Source organism: Vanessa tameamea, chromosome 20, assembly GCF_037043105.1.
Source record: "Vanessa tameamea isolate UH-Manoa-2023 chromosome 20, ilVanTame1 primary haplotype, whole genome shotgun sequence".
Lineage (NCBI taxonomy): Eukaryota > Metazoa > Arthropoda > Insecta > Lepidoptera > Nymphalidae > Vanessa > Vanessa tameamea.
In genome coordinates this window covers 10,435,588-10,457,812 of record NC_087328.1, presented here as the reverse complement: position 1 = coordinate 10,457,812, position 22,225 = coordinate 10,435,588, and the positions used below count along the sequence as shown (strand labels likewise).

At 36.2% G+C, this 22,225-nt stretch overlaps 2 protein-coding genes across 3 annotated transcripts in view; one reads left to right on the top strand and one right to left on the bottom strand.

The window, feature by feature from the left end:
* The window catches only part of LOC113391462 (uncharacterized), a 31,827-nt gene extending 28,904 nt beyond the window's left edge, over positions 1 to 2,923 (top strand). For both annotated transcript variants that reach the window (XM_026627427.2, XM_026627429.2), the window contains exon 3: positions 78 to 2,923. In XM_026627427.2, the coding sequence (XP_026483212.2) occupies positions 78 to 2,043 (1,966 nt within the window). In that variant the 3' untranslated portion in view covers positions 2,044 to 2,923. The remainder of the gene's footprint in view (positions 1 to 77) is intronic.
* On the bottom strand, positions 2,810 to 11,899 carry LOC113391463 (transketolase). The gene is made up of 12 exons (XM_026627432.2): positions 11,667 to 11,899; positions 10,508 to 10,625; positions 9,209 to 9,426; positions 8,906 to 9,056; positions 7,560 to 7,787; positions 7,264 to 7,451; positions 6,721 to 6,916; positions 5,629 to 5,777; positions 5,320 to 5,437; positions 5,109 to 5,220; positions 4,699 to 4,818; positions 2,810 to 3,627 (listed from the first exon to the last, which is right to left on the bottom strand). Exons 1-12 carry the CDS (start codon positions 11,762 to 11,764, stop codon positions 3,458 to 3,460), a joined length of 1,866 nt encoding a protein of 621 aa, XP_026483217.1. The 5' UTR covers positions 11,765 to 11,899; the 3' UTR covers positions 2,810 to 3,457.
* Positions 11,900 to 22,225: the final 10,326 nt, after the last annotated feature.

Genomic DNA, 22,225 nt, shown 5'->3' with positions numbered 1-22,225 from the left:
CCTTTTAAAATGAACAAGTGTTGCTCTTTCAGTCATTGATCGGTGTGTATAATTGAATTTTATATAAATTGTTACAGTTCGTCTGAGAATAAGGAGCTTCTTCGTCGGCAACTCCTCTCGGCCAGTAAGGAGCGGAACGTCGATAAATCCGACCCGCCCAAAGTGAAGCACACGCGGAGCAGGCAGAAAAACCGGTGGAAGTTAAAATTCCACCACCAAGCGCTGCCCCAGGAATACTTGGACCACTACGAGCAGAGCCTCCAGAGGGCGAATAATAAGAAGAAAACCCCAGAAAAACCAAAAGACTCGGCCGTTGAGAACAATTTCACTAATGAGACTTTCAAAATTTGGGCGCAGAGATTAGCCGGAGTTCAGAAGGAGACTGGAACGCTGACCGTGCCCCAGGCGTCTGTTTTGAATATGGCAGCTAGAAATAAGGAGGAGAAGAAAAAGAAGGCTCCTGCTATCACACCCAGCAAAATCATGACGTACGAAGATCTACCCTATATGGGGGAGATGACGTTAAACAATTCTAAGCCACGACGCGGTCGAAAACCGAAGAAGGCCGATATTTGTCATTTAATCTACGAGAACTATGGAACGGTTGTACCGGGTCAGCCTCCCCCTCAAGAGCGACTAAACCAAGGAAATGTATGCCCGGCGTTTAGGAGTACAAATACACCTCACAACACGTCAAAGACAGATTTACAGAACAAGATTATTTCAAGCCTTCTGGAAAGAAAACTGTCACAAGAACAAAAACGACGTCTAGAGAATCCTTCGCCGCCACGATTCTGCAGCCCCGATGAACCAATGCCGGAGGCGCCGGCCACAACGGCCGGCCCGCTGCATAGCGACGACGAACCTCTCAATCTATGTATAAGAGATCTACATGATTTAAAGTTACAAATTCAAAAGAAATTTGGCAACATTTACACAACGCCTGAAGTTAAAGCTGAAATAGAAGACAGTTTAGAACAGGAAAGTTTAAAAAGTGAACAACCTAATGCTATCTCTGTTATACAACGGAATACAAACGTGCCCCCAACAGCTAGCAGTTCACCTGATCTCTCTCGGCAATCGAGGAACATATCCCCGACTCTATCTGAACCGGTTCAGTCTACAGTCAGCCCAGACGACGACAAATTTCCAGGCTACATATATTGGCCAAATGCAGGTATATACATGCATCCTTTAGCGTTACAGACCCAACTGTTATATTACCAAAGGCTAGCAGCTTCTGGGCAGCTCCCGTTTTCTCCCGAAGATCGCGATAAAGTTTCAACGCCGGGCAGTGAAAGCACTACCACAGATGCGTCGCCGGATGAGGGAAAGAATAAATTAGTGCTCAAACAAATATCGGAACTTCTGGACCCAAAGGTAATAAAACAAGTCGAGGAAAGAAAAAGTCCAGAATTTGCGAAGAAGAGAGCATCGCCTAAACTCGTCCAAGGACCTGTTAAGAGAAAAAGATCAGCAATATTTATTCCTCCAATGCCGGCTAAAAATAGTACCACAACCCCGACCACAGAAGTTAGCATTTGTAAATTCAAATTCACAGGCGGCTCGAAGCCGTCCTTGCAAGAGAAGAAGATGCTGTCAGTGGACTCCGGAGGGAACTTCAGGTATTACAGTGGGACGGGCAATAAAGGAAACAAAGGTTACGAGTACTTACAAAAAGACTCGACCCAAGGAAGAAACACTGAATCCGTACCGTCGATATCGACAGTACCCAAAACCGATCCTCAAAATAACGCCGCGCTCAAAGATGACTTGAACAAAAAAAAAAGAAAGTCAAGGAAGACATTGCAAAGGGAGAAATTAGAACAAACTTTTAAAGAAAAGGGCTTTCTGATCCAGACCCAGCAACTGCAGTCGGCGGAGGGCGCCACGTACTGCAAGTTTAGACAATTAAGGAAGTTTACGAGATACCTCTTTAGGAGTTGGAAAGACTATTTGCCGGGAGAATTAGATGACAGAACAAACGACCCGCCAAGCGAGCAGCCGCCGCCGGCGGGCGAGGCCGGCGCAGAGTGGACTTAGGGCTCTCGCTAGTGGTTGTTGAGAAGGCCAAAGACTTGAAGCCCCTTCGCGAGCTGACTTGCATTTATAACAAATCATCGGTATATAGTGAGACTTATTAATTTCGATCTGTTTTCATTCGTATATCCGTCCATATTTTTTTATAAAATTATTATCACGTTTATTAATAATTCGGCGTCGAATATTAGTTTTTTTAATAAGAAAATCGTGTACTATAAAATATTTAATATATTGTTGTTTTGTTGTTGAATGAGTGATTTGTGTCTTTAGAAGAATTAACTATGTTTCGTGGAGACAAATGTTGCCGAAAGATTGTTGTAGACACTAAAATTATAATTAGTGTTTTAATCTGTGCCTTATTAACTAGATTACTAACTAGTCAATTGAAACCTCTAACATAGTTTTATAACATTATTTTGAATGTGTACAAATAAGATTTTATATTTAAGGCTGAATAAATGGGACTATTTAAAAGAAATTGTAATACGAAAATTAATAATGTTAAATTGTATATACTTTTTTTAAATCCATGAAGTAGGTTTCTCTATGAATCAAGTGAGTGTTGCCAGTGAGATTTGTTTCAGAACAAGTTATTTATATCCATTTAAAATGTTTTAATGTAATATTTTTTTGGAATTTAATAGTTTGAACTAAACTAAGATCTTAAATGTAAACCAATCGAGTTATTCTAGTCACTGTTGTTAGTTTGTATTGATAATGTAAATATAAGTTTAAATTCGTTAATTAATTATAAAATAAGACTCAATTTTGTACTCAATAAACTTTATTAAGAAAAAAAACTCAAATAATTCTGTGATTATGAAAAAATGCAATTAAACAGGAATGTAAAATGTAAACCAATAAATTAACCAGATTACAACATTGTGATTTATTTAACAACGGAAGCCCTGTAGCCAGTTAACATTAAACACTTGGTCCCTATTATAAAACTCCAACATCAACGTCAGCGGTTTTGTGCGCCATAGAAAAGTATACAAAATTATCCTTACACTAACCCTTCACAAAATTCCATTCGGAAACCGTGCGACATATAAAGGCACTCGACACTATACTATAAAACGATAGAAAACGTCAACTTCACCGTAGACTGTATATAGAATACAACATGTATAACGACCGTGCCTCTCATTTAACACAAAACGAGATTTATTACAAGCAGCTCATCTCGCCACTAGGTTTTAGGTATTTTTGTAGAGCGTCTCCGATCGCTCGTCGATTAAAAAAATATATTCTAAAAATGGAGGTCCCCGCGGTAGGAACGTCGGATCGGTCCGACGAGCGAGTGACGAGGAACATTTCGACCACAGAGATGTCCGGGAATGCTTCGACTTCGTGTCTAGGGAATGTATCGGCGACGGCGACGGCGACGGCGACGGCGACGGCGACGGCGACGCTAGTGCTGCAGCAGGTCGCGCGCCGCGGCCGCCACGTGCTGCGCCGCCAGCCCGTGCGCGTGCAGCAGCTGCGCCGGCGCGCCCGAGCGCGGGACGCCGCGCACGCACAGGTGCCGCAGCACCGACCGCTCCGCGCTCAGCGCCGACAGCACGGCCTCGCCCAGCCCGCCTGCGGACCCACGGGTGCACTCGAAAACGGACTTGCATTATCGATACTCCTCTATCGAGAGACGATCTGAGGTCTATCGATAGTTAAGGTGTGAGATAGAATCTTTCTAAAGATAAGTAATTCGGTATGCCAAGTAGTGATTCTATATTTAAAGACGTTTAATTGAACTTGCACCAATAAAGAGTAAAAGAATTAGTACACTTTGTGCAAGAAACGAAGTTTAAATCTGTGGTACTGATCGAGTGAACCAAAACTAGTAACGCTGTTGCTATCAAATTTTTTTCTTAGATTAGATAAAAAACAAAATATTAAAAAAGTATTGTATTATAATAAAGATACATTTAATAAAAAAAGCAATACCAACGAATCAATCAATCACTGGCTATCGGTGCTCCAAAATCATCGATACTATAGATAGTATCGTTGTTATCTAAGTATTACCTCCCGGAGAGCTATCGTTACTATCGAGTCTCGATACAAGACGACACTATCGATTAGAGGTTCTCCGCCGCGTCCCAGTTATTGTTTTTAATCGACTTCTCGGTCGGCGTATTTCGACTGGTGCGAGTGATGTCTCTTAAACGTATCTACGATGTGAATGTAATTGACCTATTCTATGAATTCACCAGAGCGTTTGAATATGCGGAGCACGAAACGCCTTTAGAAACAGTATTACAGTGTTAAAGATGTAGCTCTTTATCGCATTGATTTATACTTTAAGACAAGTAGTTCGACAAGTTTTCATTAATGGAATAGTTTTCTGTGTGGATCTTTGCAAAACGGGGTGTTGCACAGGGATCAATCTTAGGTCCTTTTTAATTTTTAGTATATATAAATGATCTTCCTTTATATGTTAAAGATATTGTATTGCTGAAGATACTTCGTAGCTTTTAATAGCGGAGGACACTTTATTGAGGTATTATGAATAAATAATTTAATTTTAAACTACAATAACAATCTTCAATCTTTTAACAAATGTACTTTTTGATCATTGTTAAAAATCCGAACAAGCTGTCTATTACTGTTTCATTAAGTAATGTAACGCCATGCACATGGTAACAAGTAACCTACCGGCTTGGTAGTGGTCCTCGACCACCACTATTCTGCCGCCGACGGCTTTCGTGTGTTTGCGGATCGCGTCCTCGTCAAGGGGCTTAATGGTGAACGGGTCCAATACTCTAGCCTCTATGCCTGAAACGTGAAGTAATCGGTCGATCAGTATACCTTATCTACTAAAAACTTTAATTAGGTATGATTTGTAATTTAAATAATAGTTTCTTTCATCTGATATTTTTTGTAGGCAAAATCTCTACTTCTCTTAAATTAAAAGATCGACTCTCTGACGATCTGACTCGACTCAAACGTGTGTGCTTCTTTACATGCGTATTGTATTTTTTTCGAATATGTAACAAAACAAGCAAGCCTGTTTAGCGTAATAATGGGGATTAAATCACGCCACATATCAAACAAACGTCACCGACCTTCCTTCTGCAGCAGGTCGGCGGCGGCCAGCGCCTCGTGCAGCGTGACCCCGGCGCCCACCAGCAGCACCTTGTCGGCCGCGCTCTCGCGCACCACCTTGGCCTCGCCCACCTGCAACGCGGCCGGTCAGTGAGTGGGGGAGACGGGGCGGCGCGGGGCGGCGCGGGGCGGCGCGGGGCGGCGCGGGGCGGCGCGGGGCGGCGGCGGTACCTTGAAGCTGGTCCCGGCGGCGTAGAGGATGTCGGTCTCGGGGCGCGACGTGCGGATGTAGCAGATGCCGCGCGTGTTGGCGGCCAGCTCCACGGCGCGCTCCGTCGACACGGCGTCCCTGCGGACGCGCTCGCCTTGTACACAGCCCGTCTAGCGCGGCTTCATTTTTATTTATTAAGGTGAAAGTTTTGTATGAACCGCGAGGCGGGCTGTCTCGCGGGCTATCGGAGCGGAGATGCTCGACTGGGCGACGCCTTCGCTTCCCTTCTCTGCTCGTGGGGGGTACGGCTCACGCGGGGTAGTACTCACGAGGGGTAGAAGATGGTCGCGGTGGGTACGGCTCTGAACATGGCGAGGTCCTCGAGCCCCATCTGCGAGGGTCCGTCCTCTCCGATGCTGACGCCGCAGTGAGACCCCACTAAGTTGATGTTGCTCTGACTGATAGCTCCCATGCGGATCTGAACAGAATTATGTATCACATAAACTTTTACTTAAATTATAACCACGACCAATGAAGTTTACTACCACATGAGCAAGTATAATAATAATTGTTTGTTTTTTTTTTTAAAAAAATTTTTATACTAATAAATGTTATTTTGACTTAACAATTCAAATATTATATAATGCTTAGAAACAATCATATTTTACAGATTATAAAAAAGCAAAGGCCAATATTATTATTTGATAACAAAAATTGTCAATAAAGCCAGCATTACCGGTTTTCAATATATTGAAGAAATTATGTATTATATATAGTTCAGACTGTGCATTAAGTAAAATGGTATTCAAATCACATTCAGAAAGTTGAATAACAATGAAATGGAATGATTAAAAGTCCATGGGAATGAAACGATCTCCTGGGGGGCATTTCTAATAAGAATATATGTATTTTGATATTGTAATGAACACAATTATTCTACTCTTTAAAAAAACCGCTGAATTTCTTTCGCCGGTTCGTCTCAGGTCGGCGGTATTTATTTCCAAGTAAATTTTTGAAAATCAATTAGTGTATATATAGTAGCCTTTATAGTAAATAAAGGGTTTTTCATTGACTTCTATTAATATGAAATATTAAACACAGCGTAAAGCAAATATAAATTATGTGAAAAATGCAATTCCACAAGAGAGCAAACAGAAATATTTATAGAGTAGAGCGTATTTAATATGCAAAAAATATTTGCCGTTTTAGTAGCATTACAGGTGAGAATAGTTTGAGCAAAGCAATTTGTTCGAATGCAAGACATACAAGAAAAAATATAGTGGCAAGTGACTGAAATGAAAAGACGAAAATTGGACGAACAGAAAGTAGAAGAGGTCAGAAGGGAGAAGCAATGTTGCCGTTCATAATGTTCGGTTCAGATGTTCGCACTAGCAAAATTAGAGTTAACATAAACGTTGCACCTGGTCGAAGGTGCGCGTGAAGAAGGCGGCGAAGGTGGACGCGAACACGACGGCGCGCGCGCGGCACGCGGCGCCCGTGGCCACGCCCACCAGCGTCTGCTCCGCGATGAAGCACTCCACGTAGCGCTCCGGGTACGCGCTGCGCAGCTTGTCGCTGAACGTCGAGTTCTTCGTGTCGCCGTCCATCGCTATCACTCTGCGGGCGCAGTCGATTCGTCAGCGGGCGCGAGGGCTCGACGTGAGGTTCCGGGTTCGAACCCTGGGTCGAACCAATGGAGAGTTACTGGGTTTTTTGAGGTGCTTCTGCACCTGTGGTCTTTCCGGTCGTGTCGGATTTGCGATCCCATCGGATTACAGGAGCGTCAACATAGAGGGTGCGCCTGCGTCTGCGCTCGCACTCGCGCACTACAATATATCCTTCGTGGTCGGCTGGCCTCCCGCGATCCCGAAATCGGCCGGCCGAACGTCGAGTTCTCATATTCTCACGATACAAAGAAGCCACGCGTAAAACACGGGAGCAGCGAAACAGAGGAGGGGACTCGCCTGAGGTTGGTGTCGGCGATCTTGCGCAGCGCGGTGCCGTAGGCGAGGCGCGTGGCCACGCGCGCGCCGCGCTCGTAGGCGGGCGGCGCCGACAGCGTGATGTCGGCCACGTGCACGCGCGGCGCCTCGCACTGCGGCGCGCTCACGCGCGGCTTCCAGCCCGGGTTCTTGATCTGCGCCTGCAGGTGCTGCAACCACAACCGAGCGAGCTCGAGCGTTACTGCCGTCGGCTCCGCGGTCGCGCCGACTCGCTCATGCTGCTGCCTCTATCGGTACCTAAATAATTGACAGTTTACCTTGATGATCTTGTCTCCCTCTGCGCCCAGAGCCTTGCCGTGCCAGTTGTCCTTGTCCTCGATGCCGGGGAAGCCCTTGCCCTTGAAGGTCTTGGCGACGATGGCGGTCGGCTTGCCGGAGACCGTGGCGGCTTCGTCGAAGGCTTTGATGAGTTCGCCGACGTCGTGTCCGTCGACGACCAGCGAGTGCAGGCCGAAGGCTTTTAGTCGTGCATCATAGACGTCCATCTAAGGAATACAATAATATGTTAATCCCATTATTTATAAATAGTATGTGTTGTGACGCCTCTTTACAATTTTTTAATAAATTATTATCCGTCATTACAAACTCTACTACTATGCCAGAATGATACTATGAGAATGCAATAAAAGAAACAAACAAATATTAAGTTTTTTATTCTTAAATGATTAAAACAAAAAAGTACGGGAGATCAAATTTTCCGTAGAATATGGATTGTATATCAAATTAGCATGTGTATTAAACTATTTAAACTGAAATAATGACTTAAAATCATTAATAAAGTGATTTGTACATATTCAGTAATAATATAGGTGAAGGCATATGCAATATATTAAAATAATTACATTTCCCATGAGTTTATATATTTCTTAGAACTGTGTAATTACGACGACGAAAACGATAGGTCGAAAGTCAAAGTACTTAATTAACATATTATACAATGTCATTTTATTGCAGAGAAAGAACAAGTTCTGAGTCATGTGAAGTTCAGATTACACTGCCTATTAGATTATTTGCTTTACAGATTTCATATCTGTAGAGATTTTATGTCTCAAAGTAAAATGCCATTTTGATTTATGTATTCATACTCTTTATATTGATTATACAATTATGTAGAATTGAAAAAACATTACTCAATTTCAATTCAAAGGAAATAAATAACCTCGGGAACGGTATGAATATAATCACTGAAACGGCGATAACATGTATTACGTAAATGTCGAGAGGTTAATGTCGCGGCTTATCAGTTTATCACTGTATCTGTAGGTATATATCTGAGAGGCAAAGCTATGCATGTCTTACCGATCACATAATGCTAACAGCATATTAGCATCATATCTCACGATTTAGATGGCTTTTGTGCTAAATAACATTCAACATTCTGTGATTTGGTAACTAAGGAATTAATTATGACATAATTGTGATAAAGAATAAATTACAAAAACATGCTGAATGCAAGGACAGATAAGCAACAATGCATAAACTTACTACTACAATGCACAATAAGGAAAAAAAAATTGACACCATTTTAATAATTCATCATTATTTATCTTTACATGAGAATTAATTAGTAAATTAATTTGCTGTTGCTATCGGATGGAGTTACCTGGTGCTGTAGAGAAGTGGGCTCAGATTGTCCAAGACGGTTGACATCAAAGATAACAACTAAGTTGTCTAGTTTGTAGTGGCTGGCAAAGTGCAGGGCCTCCCACACACTGCCCTCGGCAGCCTCACCGTCTCCCACCAAGCAGTATACTCTGTAAATTAATAATTACATTCAAATTCTTATCCTGGGCTAAGTTCACGTGAATATATGATAGTAGTATACATATATATGCTGGAATATATTAAAGAATAATTTATAATGTTGATGATACAAAATGCGTTTATCGATCATTTCTTTACAAACCTGTATGATGTCTGGTCAAAGTACTTCCCAACGTACGCCATACCGGCCGCAACGGCCAATCCTTGGCCGAGGGAGCCAGTGCCTACATCGATAAAGTTCAGTCTTGGAGTAGGATGACCTTCTAAATCAGAGTCGATTTTACGAAGGTTTTTCAAATCTTCGAGTGGGAAGAGACCAGCTTCTGCCCACGCTGCATATAGAATTGGTGCTGCGTGACCCTGGGGAAAATAATTGAGGTACATTCAGATATCACTCATTCCATTTTTTGATACATACTGACTACAAACTAGTGTATATATAATATAAAGGCATAGCACAAGTGGCCTAGATAGAACTTGTTGCTTTTACATCATAAGGTCATTTGTTACTGACTACCACTACTACGAATAAAATAAATTTATAATATATACAACTAAAAATATTTATTATTATTTTTCACTTAGATATTATTTAAATATTGAATTTTAATTTTTAATACGATGACGAATGACTTATTGGCATTCCATGGTAAAATTATATACATACTACTATTAAATACTAACTTTTACTACTCTGCCTCCATTGGTTGTAGCATGGTGTTATATAATGTATATAACCTTTTTCAATGACAAATGTTATATGTTTTATATTCCAAGATTTAAAAAAATCTTATGCTTTATAATATAGATTAATGAATTAGTTATATATATATTTTTTAGTTGGTTTTAAATATAAATCCTGTCATAATTTTTTTTATGATATCATTAGGTGGACATGTAAATGGGCCTTCTGATGGTAAGTGGTCACCACCGACTATATACATTAGCTCTGTAAGAAATATTAACCATTCCTTACAATGTACCACCAACATTGGAAACAAAGATGTTATGCCACTTGTGCCCATTGTTACACTGGCTTACTCATCCTCCAAGCCAGGACACAATATAAGTATAGCTGTTTGGCAGTATATTTGATAAGTTGCTGGTACCTACTAAGATGGGCTTGCATAAAGCACTACCGCCAAGTGGTAGTATTTCATATCTTAATTTCATATTCTAATATATATGTAAAATAACATTAACAGTTATAATAAACTTCGTTCCACCAGTGACTTTGCCTTCTTGGGAAGGGGCACCCTTTTCTGTACCCTGACAATATGTATGCAAAATTAGAAGATGATCAGTTGCATAATTACATTTTAAAAAATCATGAAATTTTGCAAAAGCTTAACAAACAAAATCACTTTTGTATGTCTATATGATACTACATAATCTTATTTGGGATGATTCCGAGTGATGACTCCAGTCTTTTAATACTTACTTTGGAAAGTATAAATCTGTCAGAGGAAGGATCACGAGGTGCTGATATCTTGTACTTCATTGTGTGGAAGAACAGCACCGACATGATCTCTGCCATTGACGCGCATGATGTGGGGTGACTGGAGGGCAATGGTCAAAATTATTACTTAATTGAATTAAATTCCTCACCCTGTTGTTATGTCTCAGTGAAGTATACATTAGTATTATTGGTTAAGGAGATGCTTGCTAGTAGTAGCATATCGATTATAATTCTATAATTAATCCCTAAGTGAGTTTTAAGGACAGAATTCTATTGTTTAGTAACATAGATGAAGTTTAAGGATAAATATTCATATTATTTATCCTCTAACATAAGTTTAAAGGATTTTCCAAGCAAAAATATACTTAATCATTGGTAACAATAAATTGTTATGCAATAACAATTTATTGAACACAATAATTGAAATATAATTAAATCATTTTTGTTAATTGTCAAAAAATTTGATAAGTTCACAATGAGTAATCAATTTATGGAGTATTTAATTGGAAAATGAAATACAAGGCTTGTGGACTGTGGTGACCTACGGTAATAGTGTGGTATGTTATGGCCTATGCTGGTGATTGTCTTTTTTTGGTATAATACATTAAAAAAATTACCATTTGTCATTTAATTTCAACTACTAAAGCATACCATAATCATGAAATAAACATTTTTTTTCTTTAAAATTGCAGTTATTTTATATTTGGTATACCTGAGATAAATAATTATATTCCCCAAATTTAAAAATTGTTTATAAGCCTTTAATTCAAGTTTTAATACTTAAAACATCAGGCAGCAGTATATTGTTCTTTAGTTACTTTAAGTATGATAAAATTATTAAGTTAACTTTAGACTCAGAAATTATTAGTTAAGTACAAGTTGTATTTATGCAGCACTCATTATCTTGAAAGTAAGAATGTTAAAACTTTGAATTTGTATTCCAATTGACTTCTATGCAGTGGGCCGAACGTGCAATAATTATTTATAAAGATAATTAATCGAAAGTGTTATAAGATGTTTCGATAGTTGAATTTCGCAAATAAGATAAGAAGCAGTCAGAATCCAATAAGCTTTAACATTTAATAACCTTCTTATGACCTTCGATGAAGCGGCAAATTATAATAACCTCATTATTACTTACCCGGATTTCGAAGCGTTTGTTGCAACTATACTGTCGATCCTTAGCTTATTAGCCATATCCTTAAGGTTTTGAATGTCCACATTTTTGTCGCCCTTCATTTCAAACAAAGTTACTAACAAAAAAAAAGTTTAACAACAAGTTCTTATCTACCGGTCACACACCAAGCACGCGGTTAGTGTTGGCCGTAGGAATGGAAAATCAAAATGGATTGCTGGAATAATTTTAATAGTGAATTGTCATTGTCAATGTCAAATAATGCCGGTAATTGTTTTTAATCGTAGTACGGCTTGGATACTTGTTTTACAGCCTTGTGGTTATATATTTTTGTATTATAAATATAATGTTTTCACGACTTAGTAGATGAACAGAAAAAAGTCATTTACCGATTGATATAAAAGACAGTAATAATAGATATAAATAATATGTAACTCGATTGGATTTATATTATAAAACGAATAATTAGGAATTATAAAAATTATAGAATCATGTAATCGTTTAGTTCGCCCACAATTCTGTGTATAATAATTAAAGAAAACGGAACTGAAAAATACTTTTGGTTATTCTTTGTTTACTTATTCTGCTATCTTTCTCCTCTATCATTGTTCCTGTTCTTGACGATTACTCAGGAATTAGTCTCTATAATGGCAAGAAATCTGATACACTTACTGATTCCTTGGAAATGGAAATAGGGTAATATAATATTTTTATATGTAATATATTATGATTAATTCAATTGCCTTATCTCATTACAGTGGTCATGTTTATTAATAAATAAATATCTGAATTACATTTATGTAGTGTCATTTGAAACTTTTAGCCCTATTGTCTTTGCCTATACTAGTAGGCGTCTTCACTGAATCATTTTTTCGTCAAAGAATCTCGAAATTCAACTGGCAAATTGTCACTATTCCACGAAGTGATTAAAAAGATGCTTGGTGTGGTTAAATTAAGACAGCAGATATTATTTTTAATTTTGATTGGTATATATTTATATGAGTCCTAGATGACAAATTATTACTATAAACTAAAATAAACCTTAGCATTAAGCTTAACAAAAAATAAAAATAAAATTAAGCAGAATAATATGTGAAATTCAGTAGCCAAATTAATTGTGCCATTATTAAACTCCTATTTATCTTATAACTGAACGATATTTTATCACATAGAAGACTAATTTGGCAGGACAGCAAGTTTAACAATGATTGATTAAGTGACGAACAAAAGCAGCAGCCGGCTAGCTACTGGCCTCATAAAAACAAAATGAACGAAGTTTACACCACAAAAACTCTCGACTGGTAAGCGCCATCTTGTATTTAGATATTTCGAATATTCGTAGATGTATTTTAAATGACAATAATTGACTTTAGTTTTAATTTATAAATACTTAACTTTTAATTTCTTAAAAATAACATATATAATTTAATTATAATATGATATCCCGAGGTATCAATATATACAATGCAAGTACATGCAACATTCAATATTATTATAAAACCTAATTACTATAATCGAAAGCCCTCTATTGTCGTTAATGCTTAATCTATGTACAGTTACTTTAAAATGTGGTAGGTAGATGGCGCTAAAAGGAAATGCAAGAGATTTAAATCCTTAAACGCTTACTAGTTACTGCCTTTTAAATTTTTAATAGATTTGGCCATGATGAAAGATACAATTATTGATGAATGAACTAATGTTATGATAATCTTATAACATCATCTTTATTTATTTTTTATATTATTTAATTACATTTATTTTAACTAAGAAATTTTCCGGAAGCGGTCAATGTAATTAGATCAATATACGTAATAAATAAATCACAAAATGAATGTAGACTACATGCTACAGTTTATTTATATTTCTAAAACGACTAAAATGGTTTTACAACATTTTTATTTAATTATTTTACCATCAGTGCCTAGGATATCATGTTTTGACGTAAATGTGTCTTTGGATAAAAAATATCAAGTCAATAAACACATTATATTAAAACCTATGCGTCAACGATTACGGCTAGTTTAATATTAGCATTTACATAGCTTAAGAGCGTTTAAATATAATGATTAGTTATTAATAAATATGATTATGTATATTATATAAAAAACTAATGCATTGGATTTTCAGTTTGAATAACAAGGTTTGATTTTGTTAAATTTTTAACTAAAATTATTGAGCGTTGTTGTGATGCTGTTTTTAACACCTTAGACATTCTGGTATGGACTAATTGGGCTGACCAAAGGCAGGTATGTTTTTCTGTAACTACCAGTAAATTCCTTATTTGACCTTTTATAACGTCGTTAGTAATTATGTACAAACTACTATGGTGATGTGTTATATACTTTAATCATTCAAAATAATTGTTAATAATAGAGTATATTTGAAGCAAATTCAAAAATAACTTAGTTTAGTTACCTTGGATATGACGCCCTGAAACTATGTAGACATGCTGCGAAGCTATAAACATTCAAAGTATTATTTATTTACATCTCTATAATTGGTAAGCTTGCATATTCAAGTCAAGTATTAGACGCTAAGTCTTACGAGTGCAATGTCTTCGATATTCTGATACGAATACCGCGCTTTTAAATGATTTCATTTGATGTTACCTGGTGTATAAAACTGCCTCAAACTAACTGGGGTCCGTGAAAGCAGCAACGCAACATCAAGCGATGCAAAAAAAAAAGTCCTTTGATCGCGAGATTCACGAAGTCGTATACCGTATATTACAGTTCCATTGTTGAAATAGCTTATAAACTATAAAACATCATGGTATAATATATAACAACATAACATTTAAAGCGGGTGATACCGCGCGAAACAGCTACTGTAAAATAAAGTACATAATACTATTATTAAATAGAAAATGTTCTTATATGTAATATAATGATTATTTGCGAATTCTTAAATAACAAGAGAACAAAATGAACGAGTGAAACGATGCGATCAAACGAGACGTGATATTGAATTGATAAGCACAAGAACATGGCTATTTCTCCTCTCACAGTATAAACGAACTTACGAATGCGGAGCGTCGGGACTCATGCCGCTACAAATAGAGTCGATTATCGAACGGGACATGTAAGAAATTATTTTGTTAGATATCCGATAAAACAAGGGAGGCTATTCTGTTAGGAATCGCTGACGTATCATAGCGAGACCTTTGTCTCACCTGATACTACGGACATTGTATGGACATTACATTATTTTGACTGCTTATTATATTTTTTTATATTAACATAAATATTAAATAATGACATCATATAGCTTTGTTTTGTAATTATGTTATTAACAAGTTTGGCTTGTAAGAACACAATGCGGTCAGTTTTTTAAACAGATTCTTCAGAACAGTTATAGGCAATGTAAACATAATATGACTCATGACTTGACATAAGTATAATATTTCGAATATTTTAAATAATTTAACAGTACCTAGTCGTAGAGTTGTCAGGTCAGTTCGCAGGCTCCTGTACATTACTATTCCGCTGCTGAGTGAATGTTGTCATTAGTAACTAATAATAAGAACTTAGGCCTAGTGGTTGGCGGCGTATTAACGGTGTTAGGTTTAGCTCATAGGTCATTCTTACAGTGCCATTGTCGAAGTTGGAGTCCCTCGTACATTTGTTTTAATATCCATTTTAGAGAGCATATTAAATATATTATGCTCTCTATAATAGAATAGACGGAATAGAATTTATATTAGTTCGTTATTTAAATAATACCGTTCTATGGAATATATGTAAACAACTTACACTTGATAATAGTGCCCGTGTGTTAAATAAGTTATTAAAGTTATGTTCTACAAAAATTGAGAAAATATCGTTAAAGTTTAATTGCCTAGTAGAATTTTCTTCTTAATAATAGCTGATGTACGCTTCAATTCATAAACAGTCTTATTGAACAAATATTGAAATATGAAACAGTATTATTTAATTAAAATTACATAAAATATTAAATAGTACATTTTTTTTTTCAAACAAAATAAATACTGCGTAGCATTATTATCATATCTTCAAAATGTCGCGTGTCCAACTTGCCCTTTGCTACGTCATAAAGACGAGCCAACAAAAACGAGGAATAACGTAAAAACACCGTTGCCCGGATAAATAAATATAAAAACAATAAAACTGTTGTCTATGGCCAAGGAAATGGCGCTGGCCAGGGGGCATTTGGGGTGACCATGTTGTTTGTGTATCTGAGACTGTGATTATGTTCTCTGAGATACTTTATAAATTTGTATTATAGTAATGATAAATTCATGTTAATCATAATTTTACTATTATTACTTATGTAATCATTAAATTAATACTTTACGAAATATACTTTTCTTAATATCCTCGCTAGGTAAAAAAGGCTTATCTGGATATACAATAGTATATATTTGCTTATTTGGTTCGAATATACTAGAAATACATTTAAAATTGTCTATAGGCCGAAAAATCTTGTCACATGGCGATTACACCGGGTGTATGAGGGATGGGGTGTGCGAGGGTGGTTGTTCTGTTTTCAAATTCAATTGCGAGTCCCGCACCCGTCCCGCTATCCCGCACTCGTCCCGCGGCGATCTTTCTCCGCTAGCCCGAATTGAATATCAATCCAAAGATTGGCCGAATTGTTATTGTGGACAAGACTTTGCTTTTTTATGTCATTTTTATTTGATTTTTTCGTTTACGATTTTATTTATATGGTTAACATTATCACTAATACTTATAACTACTTCAAATTTAATTAACAATATTTATTAATAATGTCACATAAGTTGTGAAAAAGTTTGACTGAGATATTCAAGATTAGTTTATTAACTTGTTTCAAAATTCTCGTTGCCTGCAAATTTTATCATCATCCGCAGCCACTCCTCACCCACCGCTGGGTATAGGCCTGCTTTTCTGAACTACTAAAAATAATAGGCAGGTACTGACGCTGATTAGTAATAAGTTTCTATAAAAGTATGATTTTAATAATCGAATCTTTAAATGTAGGGTTTATTTGCTCAATGCGTGTTTTTATATTATAGTTTATTGTAAGTAGGTACGTACTAACAAGCCAGTAACGCCTAGAAAAGTAATTTTAAGGATTAAATGTAGTTTGTATTTCCTTTACATCATGTGTTATATTATTGAGATGGCTGTATGGCTTAGAAAACGTGAATATAATCAAATATCGCAGGTTAGTCTTGTGGCACCACGTTACAATCTTTGAGTTTATTATACATAATTGATTAATTATTACTATCGCGAATCTTTGACTCGGGTAAAGTTCTTCTATGCATATATGTACAGTCCAAATCAATCCAGCAGTGGGACTATTGTGGGCTATGTATTACATAACTTACTTTTTACTTAAAAAATTTGAAGAATAGCTTAACATTGATAATATTAAAATATGTAATGTATCGACGGATACAAAACTGTCTCATCCACATTAGATCTGTTTTGGTATTCAGTTACGTCAGGAATTGTAAAAGGGCGAAGTTTTTGAGCCGCGGCACTCCGACAGTTAGTTTGGGAATTGTACCGTTCGTACGGAACTGTTTACCAACTATTACCACATTCTTTGATGCATTTCTCGTTCTCAGATTTATTGAATAAACAATAGTTCAATTCTTTCGTTATTGCGCGATTCAGACAGCGGCGCGGCAATTATTAAAACAACTGTTATTTTACTCCATGTACCGTGAGTACAAAGCACTAAAAGTATTTGCGAATTTTCAGCCAAATCGTTTGTGTGGAACTGGTTTAAAAATTGGTAAATACTGTAATTATTTTCGTCCATTAAAAGGCGTAACATGAGAATTAACATCAGTGGAGCGTTGCTGTACGTTCGAAATCGAACGCAGCACGTGCAGCATACGATCGTGAAATGAATGAGAGTGGTACGATATTGATTATAATAATTATAACATAGTATACAATATTTGCACGACCGAGATGATGCACCGGCCAAGGCTGATGACTGCAGATCGATCTACCGATCAGACGTGTTCATAACATGTATCGTTTTAATAAGTGACAGAAATAATACGTTACTTAAAAATAAATGTAGATTCAACTTAAAGTGCGAAATCAAGCAAAATTAGATTAGAGATTAGAGGTTCTATTGCGAATAATAATAAATATTTATATAAACTCGGACTATCTTCAATATAAGCGACTCAAATAAATGTATACTCAAGTACGTGTTACCAAAATGAAGTAATTGATTTTATAACCGAAAATGTTCTCACTGAATAAGTTCGATAACGAGACATTAATTTGTTAACATCGATCACTCGTGTAATCCAGTCGTAACGTGATTAACGTGTTTGTTGTCACGCCGCAGCCTCACGCCGAGCCCACGCCGCATGCACGTCGCGTGCGAGACGCGTGCGTGCCGCGTGCGTGCCGCGTGTTAGCCGCTCGCCACAGTTAATAAAGCGTAAAGGGTTAAACAAAATTACATGTGTTTGTAAACAAAGTAGTTCCTTGTTAGACTTGTGTAACACTATCGGTTGCCCCGCTAGGAGTCACATTTTATCGAATGTTTGGATTAGGTTTAACCTAATATAAGTAGTTGGTCAAACAATATTAAATAGTACGATGGTTAGGGGTTGTTAATCGAATATTACATGCAAGATAAAGGTATTATTTGGCATTATAACGAAATTATATTGCATTTAATATCAAATACTTGAATATAACTATAATAGATATTTGTGAAACGTACCTCGTAGGTAAGCAATAGTTTCTTGTTTACTATATACACATACGAATATATCTTGAAAATAGTTTTATAATTTGATATTTTTCGACTTACACGATATTGCAATCAAAACATACATCGTAATTTTCAAAGATATTGACTGTAAAGCAACCACTGATTTGAAATGTAGGAGAAGAACAGGATAAAACCACCCAAAGCGAGAAAAGTTAAGTGGTTAGGTACTCTTCTTCACCAATTTAATTACAACTTACTTAATGTTAATAAAATCTTAATCAATTGTTAATTTATATTGATACTACAGTAATTCAATAAATAATAACGCTTGAAATAATTATGAAATTATGTCTGAGCTACGATCTCGGCTCCCTGCAATACAACATGAGACACAAAGTCGATTTTGTTGCGATTTATAAACAAGAAAACATCACAATCAATGTTAGCTGATAATGATGTCGACTCATATCGGTTGCGGCGCGAAAGGATAGCAGTCAACGAGAACATATTATAATGCACTAGCGTATGCACAAATACATGTAACTGATCTCACTCTCATAATCCGATGGAACAGCAAATCCAACACGATCGGAAAGAGTTCAGGCGCAGCGGCAACCACTTTAACTTCTTATCGATGCACGATGCACTTCAATTGTATACACTTCGATTCTCAATACAGCCCGGACTTCAGGTAAAAGGAAACCAGGTCATCAGGATCTATGGTGTTATATCTAGCCAAGAGATGTTTGAGGCAGTCTTTCTAAAAATGAATCTCAGTGAAGTTAATAAACAGGAACTCACATTTTTTAATTAATCAATAAAAAAATATAGAAGAATACTAGCCAGGCCTCTTTTAAAAGATTATTATTTTAAATTTTTTTGTAACATTTTTAATTAGATTAATTTATTGCGTTTTAATATTGCAATATTCAATCTTCTACATTTTTTTTCAGCAATTCCTACTACATTTATACATTTATTATAAATGCTAAAGCAACTCTATCTATCGGTCTGTCTGTTTCTCTTCCATGTTGAACCATTGATCCGAATTTGATGAAATTTGGTACCTACGAAGCAAGTTTGAACTCCAAGAAAGGACATAGGTTACTTTTTTTATGCCGAACCCCTGACTACCGACCCCTAAAACTACTACGATAACTAGATAACAAAAAAAAAGAGTTTATAAAATTTTAAGTAACTTTCAAATAGGCTTAACCTTCTTAAATACTTCTTCATTTAACTTTTGTATTGTATTGTAACGTAAGCTTCGCACATTCAAAGTCCATTTGTTATACAACCCGTATTCACAAAGTGTACTTAATAACGTATAAATTTCTAAGACAGCGACTTATAAAGTGCTCTATTTACAAGACGCACATACCTAACGAACTACTCGCGAAAACTTAAGCCTATCATACTTTAAGTAGCGTCTGTAATGACGAAGGAAATAATTCGCAGGAGCTCGCAGTGGCCCGAGACAGCCCATCTCCGAACTATCAATTTTACATCAGCGCCATACTTGATAGTACACTGAGAGACAAAAGCTTTATCTTTTAGAGAATATATAATAATAATATAAATGGGAAAATCATCCTGTCTGTAAACCCATTGCGACTGATCATGCAACCCGATGTATGCGTGTAATGATAAAATCTCACTAGTAATGTCACTATTGCATTTAATTTGGTTAATCGTCTTTATTTCTAAGAATTTAAGAATAAAATGCAGCTACATTTTAATGTCACTGAGCACATTGCACATTAATAATCCTTGTTGAAATTTAGATTGTGATGACGCCTGGAGATAAAATGCAGACGCATTAAAATAACAAATATAACGTAAGGATTTATTTAAGGAATGTTTGGGATTTTCTTCTGCTATCAAATACTAAAGTTCTTTTATTAACTACAACAAGCTATAAGGACAGCGCTAAACACAAAAATAAGGGTGTAAGGGTGTTTCATCATCATCAGGACACTTGTGTGGTCCTGTCAGAATTTAATGAAACTTACCAAGATATTGATGTGGTTCAAGATATCAGAAGTGGTAATAAAATGTCTATATCTTCATATTCATCGTCATTGCAAATGAATTCATGATAAGAGTTTGAGCACGGACTTAAAATGTTACGAAGATATTTTCAATTGGAGTGATTTTCTATTCGATTATACCAAAATATTATTCAAATAAGTGGTGGAGCGGAATCGTGTAGGGTGTTACACTTGTCGCGTCGCAAAAACTTTACTCGTCCCGCACGTTCGGAGAACTCACGTCGACTTTGAACAGAGTGTACTAATGCCCGACACACCGCCGTACTTGCCTGTGTTAATGTTTATAAAACTCTTTATTTATTATGTAACTTGACGTGTATCATCGGAAAACTTATTCCTTACAAGATATTTGGTTATCGGTACGGACAGTCAAGTTAAAACTAACGTATTGTAGTTAGAACTGGTTATAATTCGGGAGCGAATGGCTAGTGGTTCTTCGAATGCTAATGTCTTTTTGCAAGTATGATATTTATTGATTCGACCATACTCGTATATGATAACAGTTAACGTGTGTACCTGTGTGGGTGGATACCCAATTTCACGTCAAAAAGTTACAGGTTTTAAAATAAAGATATATTAAACATATATTCAGTTGGTGTGCGCAAAATTATCTAATAAAATTACCTGATCGTGAAAAAGAGTGATGGAAAAAAGGGTCCGTTGGTCAAAATATAAAAGTTTACAGCCATCACACCTGTTTTGGTCAGAGGAAAATGAATGCCTTGTTCAGTATTTACAAAAGATTGATACTGGTTGTTAATATTTTAAAAAAATCTTATTTGATAAATGGAATAAGCTAATACCAAATAGTGTAATCCAATTTAATTCTGAAATACATCAACACTTTTGATTTTGATAGAAACAGTGGTAGTTTATTTATTTATTGTGAAATAATAATATTTAGTTTAGGTAGTTCACACACATATATGAATACAAATTTATATACCTACTTTGTTCCAACTCCATAAGAGGAAAAAAGCCAAATAAAGAACATTTGACAGCAAATTGACGCGCTATCATTGGTTGAAAGCTTGATTAATCTATGATATTCACTATGGATTAGCGAAAAAATTGCGTTTGAACGACGAAACTTATCGGAATTTTTGAAGTAAAATTTAATTGGAAATAAGTAGTCAAATGAAATAGTGTTGTTTTAAAAATAAAGATAAATTAATGATAAACTCTTAGTAGTGCACATATCGCTGATTTGCTTAAATCGCATGAAATACGTAAATCTAACGTTTGTTTATCTTTTTTCCTACTTCATCATATCATATATTGCAAAATAAAATTTTATAAATTTATGTCGTTATTTTTTGGTTGCGACAAGTAATAAACGCGAGGAAGAAAATCGATGATCGTCAATAAATTATTTTTTAAGTTCTATACACACAAGCGGTCCACCGTCTACCTCTTTGACTTCTATAACAATACTGCTATTTGTGTTTTGGTTTTAGTTTTCAGGTATGGTTAACTTTTTCCAATTTCCAACGTAAGAATGTGATGGATTTATTGTTAAATTTCAATATATCGCTCGAGGAAAGTATTAAGAAGAACATATAATCGCATAATTATTATAAAAATTAAGTGTTATTTTCTGTTGAAACATGTGAGATTTGTGGTTTTGTGTGTTTGTTATACACTCGATAGGTTGAAGGGAATCTAATGAAACACGGTACATATATATTGTATTTAATAAAGATTTTGTACTATCTAATTAAAATATAACACAGAATTGAGTTACGGAAGAATTGTGCTAAATATAATATATTCTCACCGCGTAATAATTAATGCACCAATACCTTGTAACGTAATATATAA